The sequence below is a fragment of the Rhea americana genome, unplaced genomic scaffold, assembly GCF_003343005.1.
Source record: "Rhea americana isolate MKP2758 unplaced genomic scaffold, rheAme1 scaffold_169, whole genome shotgun sequence".
NCBI lineage: Eukaryota > Metazoa > Chordata > Aves > Rheiformes > Rheidae > Rhea > Rhea americana.
This window is the reverse complement of record NW_028185805.1, coordinates 1,605,286-1,618,810: the sequence shown is the minus strand read 5'-3', so window position 1 is coordinate 1,618,810 and position 13,525 is coordinate 1,605,286. Positions and strand designations below refer to the sequence as shown.

General features: G+C 34.2%; 1 protein-coding gene across 2 annotated transcripts in view; it reads left to right on the top strand.

Moving 5' to 3' along the window:
• The window catches only part of PACRG (parkin coregulated), a 264,619-nt gene that overhangs the window by 139,625 nt on the left and 111,469 nt on the right, over positions 1-13,525 (top strand). For both annotated transcript variants that reach the window (XM_085300781.1, XM_085300780.1), the window contains exon 4: positions 11,518-11,689. In XM_085300781.1, coding sequence (XP_085156907.1) covers positions 11,518-11,689 — 172 coding nt within the window. The remainder of the gene's footprint in view (positions 1-11,517; positions 11,690-13,525) is intronic.

Below are 13,525 nucleotides of genomic sequence, written 5' to 3'. Positions count from 1 at the left end.
GTGAGGATTCACATACTGTGACCCTGGTTGCTCCAACTTTTTTAAAGAAGTTTTGATTGAAGAACTTTTATTTGTTAGTAAGAAACTAGAGTTTCTGGCCTACATTTACAGCATTTATGGTGTGTCCCTATACATTTCAATATCTGGACCTGGGAAGGAGTATCATCATCACGAGTAGAGAGCTGAACAAAATGTGCCTATTGGGCTAATGGAAGTGATTCTCAAACGGATGTGCGTCTAAATCACTGTTTGCTTTAAAAGTTGGGGGATGGCTTTCAGAAACTGTGAAGACAGTGTGTTACCCAATGGCTTTGTCAATATATATACCAGAGAGCCCTTACAGCTTCTTTGCACTCTTTGAAAATCCCTTGGTTTTCTGTCACCCTTTGGTCTTAAAGRTCATTAAGTTGACCAAGGTTCTCTGCTTTAAGAGATCCTGTTAATCATTACAGAGCTGAACCTAGTTCTTGTAGCTCTGGGRCAGCCACAAGATAGGACAGACATTTTTTACTCATTCCTTACTTCACTGTAATGGAAAAGTGATTTCTCTCAGTAAATGTATCCAYCCTTGTAAAAACAATTTTACCATATACAGTATTGGTCTAGTATTAAAAAATTATTATAATACCTTTTTACATTATTTACTATTAAATACGTATACTGAGCAAAATGTGTTGGGTGCTAACAACAGCAGTTTCTGCAACTGAGTTGAAAATYAGTTTGTTACTTAGTTATATTAATGAACCCAATAGGTCTCAATAAGCTCTACAGATTTACTGATTAGAGGTCAAGAGCAATTGGGCCACCTTTAAACTGATTTGCTTTGCAAATAAGCTTAATCAGTATGRAAGTAAAGTTCATTTAAAAGACTTACGCTAGAGCTCTTAGGAAGTGGATGAATGTCCACTAGTCTRTGTATTTAAGTTGCATTTGTTACTTGATTTTTAAAATGGAATAGTTTAGATCTGGCAAAATACTGAATGTAGATGTCAGAGTTTTGATTTTTAAACTGGTATCTTTGCCTTTGTCTTCAGTTCCTTTCACAAATTAGTTCAGCAAATGTACTGACAGTAGAAATGTGGCTTGCATTGCTGTGTACGATGTAATATGTTTTGCTATGACAAATTACTGCCTCGTCTGAATTCATACTGTAAATCACTTGGATTTTATTAAATGTTTTTAAGATATTGTAGTACATACGAGGTTATGTGTGTCCATTGAATTAATGATGGAAGAGTTGTAACCAAAAGTAGCCAACTTAAATTCATACAAAATTTGAAATAAGCAACTAGGTGAAGTTGCTTGTCAATGAGTAGCACTCCTCTTCAGGTGTACTCCTCGTAGTGATGTCCCAGCTCCAGTCAAGAACTCCTAATTCGGCCTTGCAGCGGTGATACAGCAGTAGTGCAACCAGAATGGCTCACAAGAGGATGGCTTCATCTCACTGATGCTTTTGTGGCAAACTCCCCTTCTGCAAGACTCATCCCATTAATAGACAAGGCAGAGCCAGGCTCTTAAAAGAAGCTCCAGACCTAAAGACAGAGAACTGTCCTCACTGTCCTTACTTTCTTCCCAGATAAACTTAATTTTTTACATGAACTTAATGAACTTTTCCCCTGCAGCTCTTGGAGAAGAGTGCTTTAGAGTCCATAAAAATCTTTTTATCATCCTTCTTTGACTGGCACTGTTTGTATCTCTTTAAGTCTTCTTACGGAATGGCATTCCAGAAGCCATAGAAAGTTATATGGCTTACAGAAGATTCAAGATGGTAACAATTAGAGAAGACTATTACAAAAATCAAAACTGTTCCTTGCTTTTGTGATTTTAAAAACCTTTACTCAAGAAAATATGCRTATTAGAATGTAATTCTTCTTAATACTGCCTATATTATTGATCTTTGCTTTAGGTAARKCTTTCTAGAAATCAGAACAGACCATTGAGTGCACCTCTTTGAAAGAAGGACCATCTTTYCTTTATGTCTGCAYAATTACCAGCATGYTAGGCCTTAATATTGMTCAATGAGMTTACCAGAAGCTGCAGTATTATAAGCTGTAAAAATAGTTTATAGTTTTTACTTTTCTACCTTGCRTTCTATCTTTCACAACAGTGGTAAATCACTTCATCTTGTCAACCAGTTTCAATTATTTGCAATAATCCATAATTGCTATCATTCTGAATAATACTTTTAATTTTAAATTATTGTGGTCTCTGATAACATAAGAAGCAGAATCATTTCTGCTACTAATCCCCAGGGCACTCCACCATTAGCCTTTTTGTTTCTTCTACTGTAACTGGCTTTTAATTCATGAAAGACTTCATCTTGCCTCCTGTGGCTACTAGGTTAACTTAATAATCTTCTGGAAAGGACTCTATTGAAAGCTTTTTGAAATCCTAATTCAATATCTACAGAGCCAGATATCCTTTATCTATTATTCTGTTAACTCTTAAAACCATCYCTTAGATTGCTTTCAACAAGCCAGATCTGCAGAGTACAGTCCACAGATTGCTGTTCTGTCTTAGCAACACTGTTTTAGAAAAACAAGAGATATATAAAACCTTTCATTATAAGGCATTAGCTTCTCAATACTTGYTAAACTTGTGAAACTACCAGCTGAGTCGCTGGGCTCTTGTACATTTAGGATTCTGATTACACTTCTGAGAAGTATAGATCTCTTTAAAAAATCAACCTGAAAAGTAGGTTGTTCTCATTAAGAGAATTTTGCAAATGCGGTGTGAAATCAATAAGATTAATTAATAGGAAATGAGTGAATAGACTGTGAATTTACTGAGAGGACTGTGTCTTCATTTCTGTTTTGTATAATTTTCCATGCATAATAATAAAGATATCCCCAAATATGTAGTTACATCTCCAGAGAGCCATAGAATGTGTGGGAAGAGTTTTCCTATGTTAGTTGTATAGGAAAGAAACACTAAAAATATTAATGCATATTGGAATAGGCATATGTTAGCCATAATATTCTTTTTTCTGATACSTCTCAAAACTGTCCCATAGTGAGTTTTTGAATTTGTGAGCAAGATAGCTTTTCCTACAGAAAGCTATCAGCAATCCTTTTACTTTTTCAGAAAAAAATAATGAAATAAAGAAATAGCTCAATCACATCTATATACAAAAGTGCRTTAGCTCTACACAAAATGCTGTTCTCTCTTTGGATTCACTTTGTAATTGCACAGTTGCTCMAAAGTAAAATATTAATGAAGACTCACCTTAAATCATTTGCAGAAATGTCTCTTTTTCTTTTCCTGATGAGGAGAGTGATCAGACTACCAYTATTTTTATTCTATTTATTATGGCATTTCTACCTTCTTTCCTRTTTAGAGATAAATGTCAAGACTCAGAAGGTAGTAGGAACAGGCTAATGCAGAACTCCTTAGAAAAATCACTCTTATAATTTGCCTTTGAGCTGTTTTGTTTCTTCATTTTTATTATATTCAAAGGAAAGTATTGTGAATCAATATGCAAATGCTAATGCATAAAGATGTGTTTAAAAGCTTCCTCAATTTCTAAAGCCATAAAATTGCCAATGTGTCACTATTTGTATGTCTTAAACTTAATTGCRTAGATGGGCAATATTAGTTAGCATTGCACTGAAAAAGATCTCCTGATATTTTATGCTATGGCTTAATTATTCAAACAATATTAATCTTCAGATAGTTGTTTTTAATTTTGCCTATGAACACTTTTTTCTGTGTGGCTTTATCCCAGTGTTTCCTCTTATCTGTATTTTTTTTGTTGTTTTTATGTTATTTTCATGTAAACCAAAAAAGTCAAGCTTATTTGACAGACAGCTTTGCATGAAAAATTGGCATAGGAAACAGAAGTGCATACTAAAAAATAAGAAAACAATTGCTTGGGCACTAGCTTTCAGAATGGCATTGAATAAGTTAATGTTCTCTCCTGATTTACCTTAATAATTAATTCCTGAAAATTAAAATACAATGTTATATTTCATGTTATTAAAATGGTAGCAAAAATTCTTTGAGGGAAACCTTTTTTTTCTATAAAGTAAATTTTAAATAAGTTCTGTACTGAGATGCTGCATTGTATGTGTTGTGTTGGGATGGACAAACTGATCCATATGCTTCTAACACAATTTAAAATGAACTCCATGTTGCTCAAAGTAGATAAACCAAGATCAACATGTCTGTGTAAAAAGGATAGTGGGAGAGGCCTGCAGCCACCTCCTTACTGTCCTACTGACTTCAGGTTCTGCCATGGAGAGGAGGGAATTAATCTCCACAGTGACAGGCAAATGTGCAAGGGGCAAAAACCAAAGCTTCCTCTTCTTGCCTATTACTGGGACACTGTTTTCCTCTTTGCTTCCCTTTTCAGAGAGGAGGTATCCCCTTGTGCCTAATTAAATGCTTGCAAAATTGAAAGTTTCTACTTCACAATTATAATTATTCCTGTATTCTATAGTGATGGGATGGATTCTGCCCTCTGCTCCTCACTGCTGTCCAAGTGCAGTGGTGGAGGAGTCACAGATGTCACAGATGAAGGTGGAACTTAATCTTACTGGGGGCTGTGGTCCTCTGATGAGCCATTCATTCCAATTCACCTGCCGCAGTATGCATGTATTATATATGAAACACTGTGTGATTGTTATAAATGCCRGTTATCTTTACACATCATGTAAAGCTCATATTAGGCAATTACAAATGAAAGAGATTAGCAAAATGTAGGTAAATAATAAAGCATCTCTTCAAGTCAAAGTCAGTTATTATTTATGTCCTAATCTAAAGTTTCATATTTATCATACTTGTGGAACTCTTGCAACATGTTCGTAAGTTGTGTAAAGAAAAAACATGGGACAATTGGATATGCCTAACAAGTCTATGAGCAGCAAGAAGACTATAAAAAGAAAAAGAAACAGTCTGAGGTAGTAGAGAGTTTTTTTTTTTTCTGCTACTGAGATAATAGCATGGCCCATTATTTGCTTCACTCAATTCTTGAATACATTACAYATTTATCTGACTGATGTTTACAGAATGCTTTTCTCAGGGTGCATTTGGCTTCTGTTCATAATGCCATCCATCAATTAATAGAAAGCAATCCTTTAAGCATAGTCTGTAGCTATTTGTATTATTAGAATAATAATACATTTTGCATGCCTTTTTAGAAGCCAATTGATYCAGATATCAGAATCAGATATTGATTCAGAATCTGATCTAATTAAACCCCAAATAAACAATAATAAGTTAAAAAGTATTTGATTTCCTTTTTAAGTATTGGGTATCTTATGTATCTTACATGTCTGTTATTTCCACCGAAGAATTAGTGGGAACAAAATCGAGATGTCCTATATTAGGCAAATTGATGATAATAACGGTTGAGCTCTCACCAGTGCCTTGTATAATAACATTAATGCTTCCCTATCTATCCTGGAAATATCTGATATATTTTAGATCATATTTGCCCTTTTCGTATCTGCATCATATTGGTGTCTCATAATGATTAATTAGTCTGCTCAAGTCTATTCCCTGTCTTACTAAATCATACTGATGAACTTCTATACTGTAGCAGGAATTCTTAGTCTATCATTTTAGCACTGCGTGTTGTACTACTAGGCTTAAATCCAGACTTTCTGGTCATCCTGTTTCTCCTGTATGATACTCTGACCCTCTTCTACACTGGCAAGACCTGCTTGTTCTGTATCCTCAGCAAAGTGTATATTTATAAAATCTAAATCCAGGTAGCACGACTACACTATCTGGGCCTCAGCATTACTAGTAGCAATTGTTCTGCAAATGGTATCCGTGCAATGTCTGCTGTAATGACGTATGTTTGGGTATTTGTTTTCTCAGTAGTATTACAGAGGTCTTTATCCAACTCCAGGCATTGGTGTTCACAGTGGATTATGAATAAGTAGATAAGTCTTACCATCTTGCAAATAATTTCGGTTTAGCCATGCTTCTCATTCATGTGGCTCAAGCCAGAGCCAGAAGAAAGTAGACACATTTTTTTATGAATGTCGCCCATAATTGGAAAAGAATCCACGTGGATTTGACAGCAGTCTCAGCTGAGACAAAACAGCAGAAAGGTGAGAGAGGGAGGCAACAGGGTCAATTAGTCTGTGGGAATAAGGGTTCGTATTGCTTCATTTTGGAGGTGCATGTAGGATAGTTATATGCCCCTAAGCTAGCGAAGAGAAAAGGAAAAGCATTTAGAATATATTTACTTTACTTTCTAAGTATGCATCACAGTTGTGAACTCTTTCATATCATACTCTTCTCCTTAGACTCTTAGACTTAAATTTTATTGTGTTCAAATTTCATTTAAAGGAGCAATAGGTCATCAAGGTATAAAAAATACGATAGAAAAATGAACTATACTTTGTTACATAAAATACAATAGAACAATATTCTCCCTAGCATTTACCAACTATTTTTATTCATGACAGCATTACTGTTGTTATTAACATGAAGGCAATAGGGAAGAAATTAAATTGAAAATGATTATCTTTGTAAAATTTCTGTATTTTTTCTTTTTTACAAAAAGCAATATTTGATGTGTCAGAGCTGAATTCAGGTGCCCAGTACAGTAATACTCACAAAGTTTTGTTGCTTATTCCTTTAATTTATCCATGTAAAGCAACTATATTCATTAGTCATTTAACTTCTTGTACGACACAAATATTTACAAAATATAGATAAGGCTCTAAATTCAGTTTTACTGAGTTACAAAGATTTCTGTTAGAGTCTCTGTCTATTTTCCCCTTTGCCATTATCTGTTTCTCTTAAAGTTCAATAATCTTTTGTCTTCCATTTGTTTTAAGATAGGTACTTTATACTTTTATTATGGGATGCAAAGTATAGGCACAACTTCTGTTACTTTTTTAGGTAGAACGCAATAATTTAAACTAAAACTCTTTCAGTAGAGAATCTTTGTAGTATAAGCCTATTAAAAGGTTAACTGTAGCAGACTGAAATACAGAACAATTTATTGCTAGAAAACTTATAAGGAAAAAATATACTAAATAAAACAGCAAAATTGAATTTTGAACAATAAAGACCATATGGTAAGTTACCATATTAAAAGTTGTTTTTGATTACGTCTAGGTAGTGTTAATGAGCATTAGTTACTCCATAGTGACAATTAAAGCTAGCATCCCATTGTGAATCAGGTGACAAAGCTACTACCAGTAAGAAACCAAAAACAAGGCTTCATCTTGACTACAGTTAGAAAATGTTCAGCGCAATCTTGAAAAAAAATTAGAAAAGAAGTTCAAAATTGGGGATATTCAGGAGTGCTTCTGCTTTTCTCTTTCCATGAACTTGGAAAACAAGAGAGGAAATAGCTGGAAGTTTTCAACTGTAGGTGGTACAGAATGGAAAACAAATCTTGAAAAGAATTACTCTTGCTTTGCTAAAATTGTTTGTCCTTTTCAAAGCAACAATTCCAGAGCTTATTCTAATATATAATTCCTTAGATAAAAATAAATCAGTTTGTAAACAGTTAATGTTTTTAGGACATCTAGTCCTATTTTTGGATAATCATTACATCTAAAACTTGGTATTATATAGTCAATTGAGTTTAACTGTGTGAAATGGTATGGAAAAATAATTTGTTTATATACCTTAAACACCAGGTTCTAAAATTCCTGTTTACTTTATAGATTATCAGATTACTTTAAGTATGATTGTTTAAGGAAGGCCGAGGATATCTTTATTGTCAAGCCTCTGTACCTTGAGTTCTCTCAGATAGTTTGCTTTCATCATTTAATGGGCAGATTAGCCAAGAAGCTTCTTTTTACTGTTTACTGTGTAGGCTCTTTGCCTGACTTCTCATTATCTCAGCAGACTTGCCTCTCGCCTTTCACTCCTTCATAGGAACAGATTTGCTACTGGACAGATTATTTCTAATTGTGATATRGCCATTATTTTACTCACATCTTGCTGGGCATTGATTTATTGTATATGTTGGCAAAACAAAAAGTACAGATGAAATACTGTTTATTTTTCACCTAGGACTACTTTAGTACATACAACTGTCATGTAAGTTTTGTGAAATGTGCACATTCTTACTGATTCTAGTACAGCTGCTTTCGTTGTGTGATCATTTTTTACAGTAATCTAATTTTTATTGGGTTGGCTACTTTTTATATATTTTTATTAGGTTGGTTCTTACATCAAAAAACACTAGTATAGAGGTTCAGAATAATTACTGTGAGATTTATTCGTTGAAATCCATTGCAGTGTTGCTGTCAGTTGTGGGTAAGTTTTGCCAAAAATTTGAGCCTTAATCAGCATTTTTTGTGGGTGGAAATGAAATTAACAAAGAATTTTGTGGGTGTAAACAAAAAAAAAATCACATTTTTCTCAGAACAGCTGTATAATAGCCACTTTGGAAAGCTAAATAATAAACACAGAAGGAAAAGGTTTCATGCAGTAGAATATAAGGCAAAATATTTCTGGCTTCCATATTGTAGGAGTTATTATAGAGCACAAAATGCTAAGTAAAATTGGCTGTATACTTGGACAGCTGACACTTCAAGAAATGAGACAGAAATCAGAGTTCTTTTCAGAGCAATACCAGTTGCCAACACTGATGGGTTCAGAACTAATAAGCAGTAAGGACTACACGCAAATGCTGGATCCTCTACAGCTTGTAATACCTGTATTTTAGAGATTTTGTTTCAAAATCAGACTTTTATGTCATGTAAAATTCAAGTTCCTATTTTTACACCCAGAAATCATGTTCCTCTTAAAGTTTACATATCATTCAGATGTATATGTAATGCCCAAATGTTAAACGATGTTTTTAGATAGCAGTAATATCTTCTATTGATCAGGTTTTGTCACTAGAAAAACTAGAAGCTTTTGAACACATAAGCCTTCTTTGTGCCTGAAATAGAAAAAGCAGATTTTGAGGGCAAAGAACTGAGAACAATTGCTCAGCATTTAAACATCTTTAAGAAAAAAAAAAAGTAATTGGTATATACAGACTAGAGGAGATGTAGTAGAGAGAGAGAGAGAAAAGAAATAAGGAATTTTGATATGTGTTTTGAGGAAAATACTTGCAAATTCTGATGCAAGGATGTTTATCCAAAAAGAACGTTTTTCCAGGGAAAAATTCTCCAATTTGAAAGATCTATCACAAATCCACATAGGGAATTCAGTTTTTTAAAAACATTACTGATTGTATATCTCATTTTCACTTCTAATTTTACCCTAGAAACAAGTAGCTGTTGTAGATTGCTTCCAATTTTCTGGTAGTAGCACATTGATAATTCATAACAAAAAAATTGCAATCTAATAATTATAAACTACAAAAATATAAAAAGAAAAAAATTGAAGCAGTAAAGCCTAAGTCCTATTGACAGAGGATAGAAATAGTTGTCAGGCAGCAGTGATTGCGATGGCTGCTGGTGGGGCTGGGTCAGGCCTGGCCGCTAGGGCACAGGGCTCCAGGGCAGCAGGGGCAGCAGGGGTGAGGGATTGGGGGGGATCCTTAGTGCCCTGAGAATAACTTGCTGATTCTTCATCCTGCTTTTTGGTAAATGTATTTTTGATCACCTGACTGTTTTTTACTTGATGCGGGTTTGTATCTACAGTGAATAATTTGGCCTCAGAGTCAAGTTTGTCACCAGAAGTCTGTAGTTGCTATATTGCCTCCTTCTGTTCTCCATGACTATGAGGGCACATTTCTTTTACCAGCTCACAAGCATATTCTGTAGCATGTTCAAGAAATAGAAAAAACATAATTTTATAGAATTTAAATAAGTTCTGATTCTCCTCTTGTAAAGGTCTTTCTTTATATGTGGTTGCTTGGGACTGTTATTTTTGAACTTTCTCATGAGTTTAATATTTCTTTGTGAAAAGCAAGCAAACAAAAAAGATCAAACCATCATATATGATATTTTGAGTCCTCTTCTAGGAAATGTGGATTTCATTTTTTTCTTCTTCCATAGGGTTCAGTACAGGGACTTGATTTCCCTGTGTGTAGGTAATAATTCATGTGTGTAGGTGAATGGGTATTGCCCAATGGTTCTTTTTAATCTCTTGTTAAAGATAAACAATGTGTGAGATTGTGTAAGTATGTAATTGGCTTTACAGCTACCAGTAGTAAGATAGTCATAGAAAATGTAAAGGACATAATTTCAATTATCTCTTCCAATTAATATTCATTTATAATATATGGATCTGCTCCAACAGGGAAGTTGGAAGTGGTCCAGTCAGCTGAGTTTTGCAAGACTTGGGTTCAGATCTGCTCAGAGGCAACAGGGAGTAATATTAGTCTTGGTGGCAAGCAAAGAATGTGTCTTCTACTTGCCGAATGTCTCATAGTTGTAACATCTGAACATCCTAAAGCAAATTTCTCAGGTTAAACAAATATCCAGCTTTTCATCTGTGGCCAATAATCAGCTTTTCATCTAAACTGTGGAAGAAAAGCCCCAAATAAAGCAGCCAGTAATTGAACTTGGGTTTTACACTTCTCAGTTATCTCAAGAATAATCTGAGAAATTTGCTTTAGGATATTTGTAGCTTCAGCTGGGTCTATGTGAGAAAGCTTGTTAACTGTGAAGAAAGAAGCCTCTACTCAATTCTGCAATATATTTTCAGTGGAAAAGTAGGATAGCAAATAAGCAGTGGTGTTTTAAAGACAGAGGTGGGTGCCTAAAGATACAGATAGGTGTCTAAGTGATTTTGAGGATCACATTCTCTTCTGAGAAAGCGCTTTGTGGTTGAGTCACTTCTTAGCTATATTCAGAGCTCTGATAGGCAGAAAGCAACCAGCCGCTGATTCTCTCCAGCTTTCCTAAGTGCATATAACAGCCGACTGCTGAGTGATAGAAGAAAGAAACAGGAAGATAGAGTGCAAAATCCTTGAAAAGTCTATAATTTGGGATGGTACATAGCTGAATCAGCACACTTTCGTACTTTAGGATTGGAGAAACCATCCTATAGGAAATCAAATGTCTAATTTCTCTTTTTTCACATTAGAGACCGAAAGAGAGAGATGTTTTTTTTCTTTGAAATTCTGCTCTGAAATCAATAGCAGATAAAAGGTCATTATTCTGGGAAGTTGGGAATTCTGTACCAGTACTGATATTTGTACAGTGCTGGATTTTTGTTGATTACAATATTCTTCTTCTTACTATCTTTCAAGCAAGCAAGTGAATATATAAAGATCTGGTTTTCCTCTGTTACTGAAATAAACAGAACTTAATTCTGAAAATAGTTTGATTAATTCCAATGGGCAACTTGCAAAGTAAGGTGCATAAGTAAGGTTATCAGATTCTGATATTGACTTACCAGAAAGCTCTCAAATGCTAATTTCGGATATTTGAATCTCTAACACCGTCTAACCAAAGACTGAGCCGAGCAGTACAGAAATTAGACCACAAACTATATTGAGACTTCACATTATACAACAATATAAAATGAATTATTGTTTGCTAAACACACCTATATGGATGGCATGAAATGTCTATTGGTCTGATCACGTTACATTAGCTTTTATTAAATTGCATCTCTTTATTTATTTTGTATTTTCAGGTAGAGATTGAGAAACTGGACTATCATTATTATCTGCCTTTGTTTTTTGATGGGCTTACTGAAATGGCATTTCCATATGAGTTTTTTGCTCGGCAAGGAATCCATGACATGCTGGAACATGGTGGAAACAAGATTCTTCCTGTCATTCCTCAGCTCATTATCCCAATAAAAAGTAAGTGAACATGTGGGAAAAAAAAACACTAAAATTGAATTTATATAGTGTAGCTTTTTGACAAGTTGCTAATTAAGCAATAAAACAAGACAGGCTGTGCGTTTCATGGAGATTATTGCTAACCTGAGTAAATTGTAAGGTATGAGGCCAGAAGGCTTATGCCTTCAATCACCTGATATGTGCAGTAATCCCAAGAAAATAGGCTATCTCATTAGTATTTTTCATATAATAAAGCGACTCTTGGTCTTTGGAAGTGTAATGTARCATATTCTTATCAGATTTGTATATATTGGTTATATAAATCCATGATTTAGCTGAAAGGAGAAAACACCATGCGTGTGCACACACACGCACACACACACAAATTGAGAGTTTTGCCTCACTGATGAAAGCTGTAATTAAAATTTTATTATTTTAAAAAATATATTGACTTTGAAACTTTTTTACATTCGAAATATTTTTAATGGAAAAGTTATGTGAAAGGTAACAAATGATGTGTCTGTGGGCGTAATGCCAATAAAACTCTCTTTCAGTTACATTGTTTTACCCTTTCCTGTTTCTTTAGGTCATGTCTTGAGTAGCTGTTATTCTGAACCATCGTCCTTCTCCAGTTAGACATTATGATTTTTACATCTGTGTGCTACACCTACACTAATAAATTAGACAGTGTCGTGCTACATTCCTGGACACTGGAAGATATTAATTCTTAGAATGGTCTCTGATGTGGTTTTGAGCCATGCTAACTAGTGTTGGAGGTGATTTTCAAGTTAAGTTAGGCCGGGGATGATTCCCTGTAGGCAATTTGGATGCAGTCTTTTTTTTTTTTTTTGGGGGGGGGGAGACTATGGAATTAATAGGATTGACTAATACTATTCTGTGCCAGTTAGCATCCATTTAATTTACCAGTTGCAATAATTTAATCATCAGGTACATTGCCCATGTGTTTTAAAGATGGCTTCTATTTTATCTTTGGTTAGCAGGTCAGGCCTATTTTTGGTCAAGTCTTTGCTCGGGCTTATGTTCTGCAGGTGAGTCAGAATTCATGTTAGAACAAAACCAACAGAACAAAACCAAGTTGTTGTATTTGTGATACAGAATGACTTTATAGTCAGACTGAATTTTGGGAACAAAGAAAAGAGAATATAGTTTGGAGTCTGTAATACTGAAGTATTTTTGTTGGAAGAATCAGAACTGTTTTTCTTTTCTCCGCTTTATTCTCCTTTTAAAAAGATTAATTAGAGATATCATTATCTGTATTTTAACATACTAGTAGATTTTTAAACTGTCAACAGGAATATGTAACTGGCAATAAATGCCCAGTTACTCTGTAAGCAACAGAGTCCTCTAAGGGCCAAGTGCAAGGTAGTTCAGACCTATGAAAGGTTATGAAAACTACCTTACTGTTTTTTTTCTAAAAGGGGATACATAAAGAAAGGAATCATGTAATTTCTTTAAATCTGTATTTCCAATATTCAAAAGCAACATATCTGGATATTGGCAACACCCAAATATATTTATAGTAGCATAACTTTCAAAAAAGCTGAAATAATTCCTTCAGAAAAGATTGCAAGATTATGCTCATAGCTTCATGGATAGGATTTAACAGTCTTGCTGAAACTTGAATCTAACTTAAAAATGATTACCTACAAGCTTTAGCTTCTACGTAGCTTTTAATATTAGAAAGAGATTGATAAGTAAAGATATTTATATCGAATTGATATATAGCCTTTTAAACAGAATTATAAATTAGGTTGCTGGAATATATTCACGAATCTGCTAGTTAAATTTAGTTGATGATTCTCTTGTATTTTATCGCACACAGATTATTCTTTTATT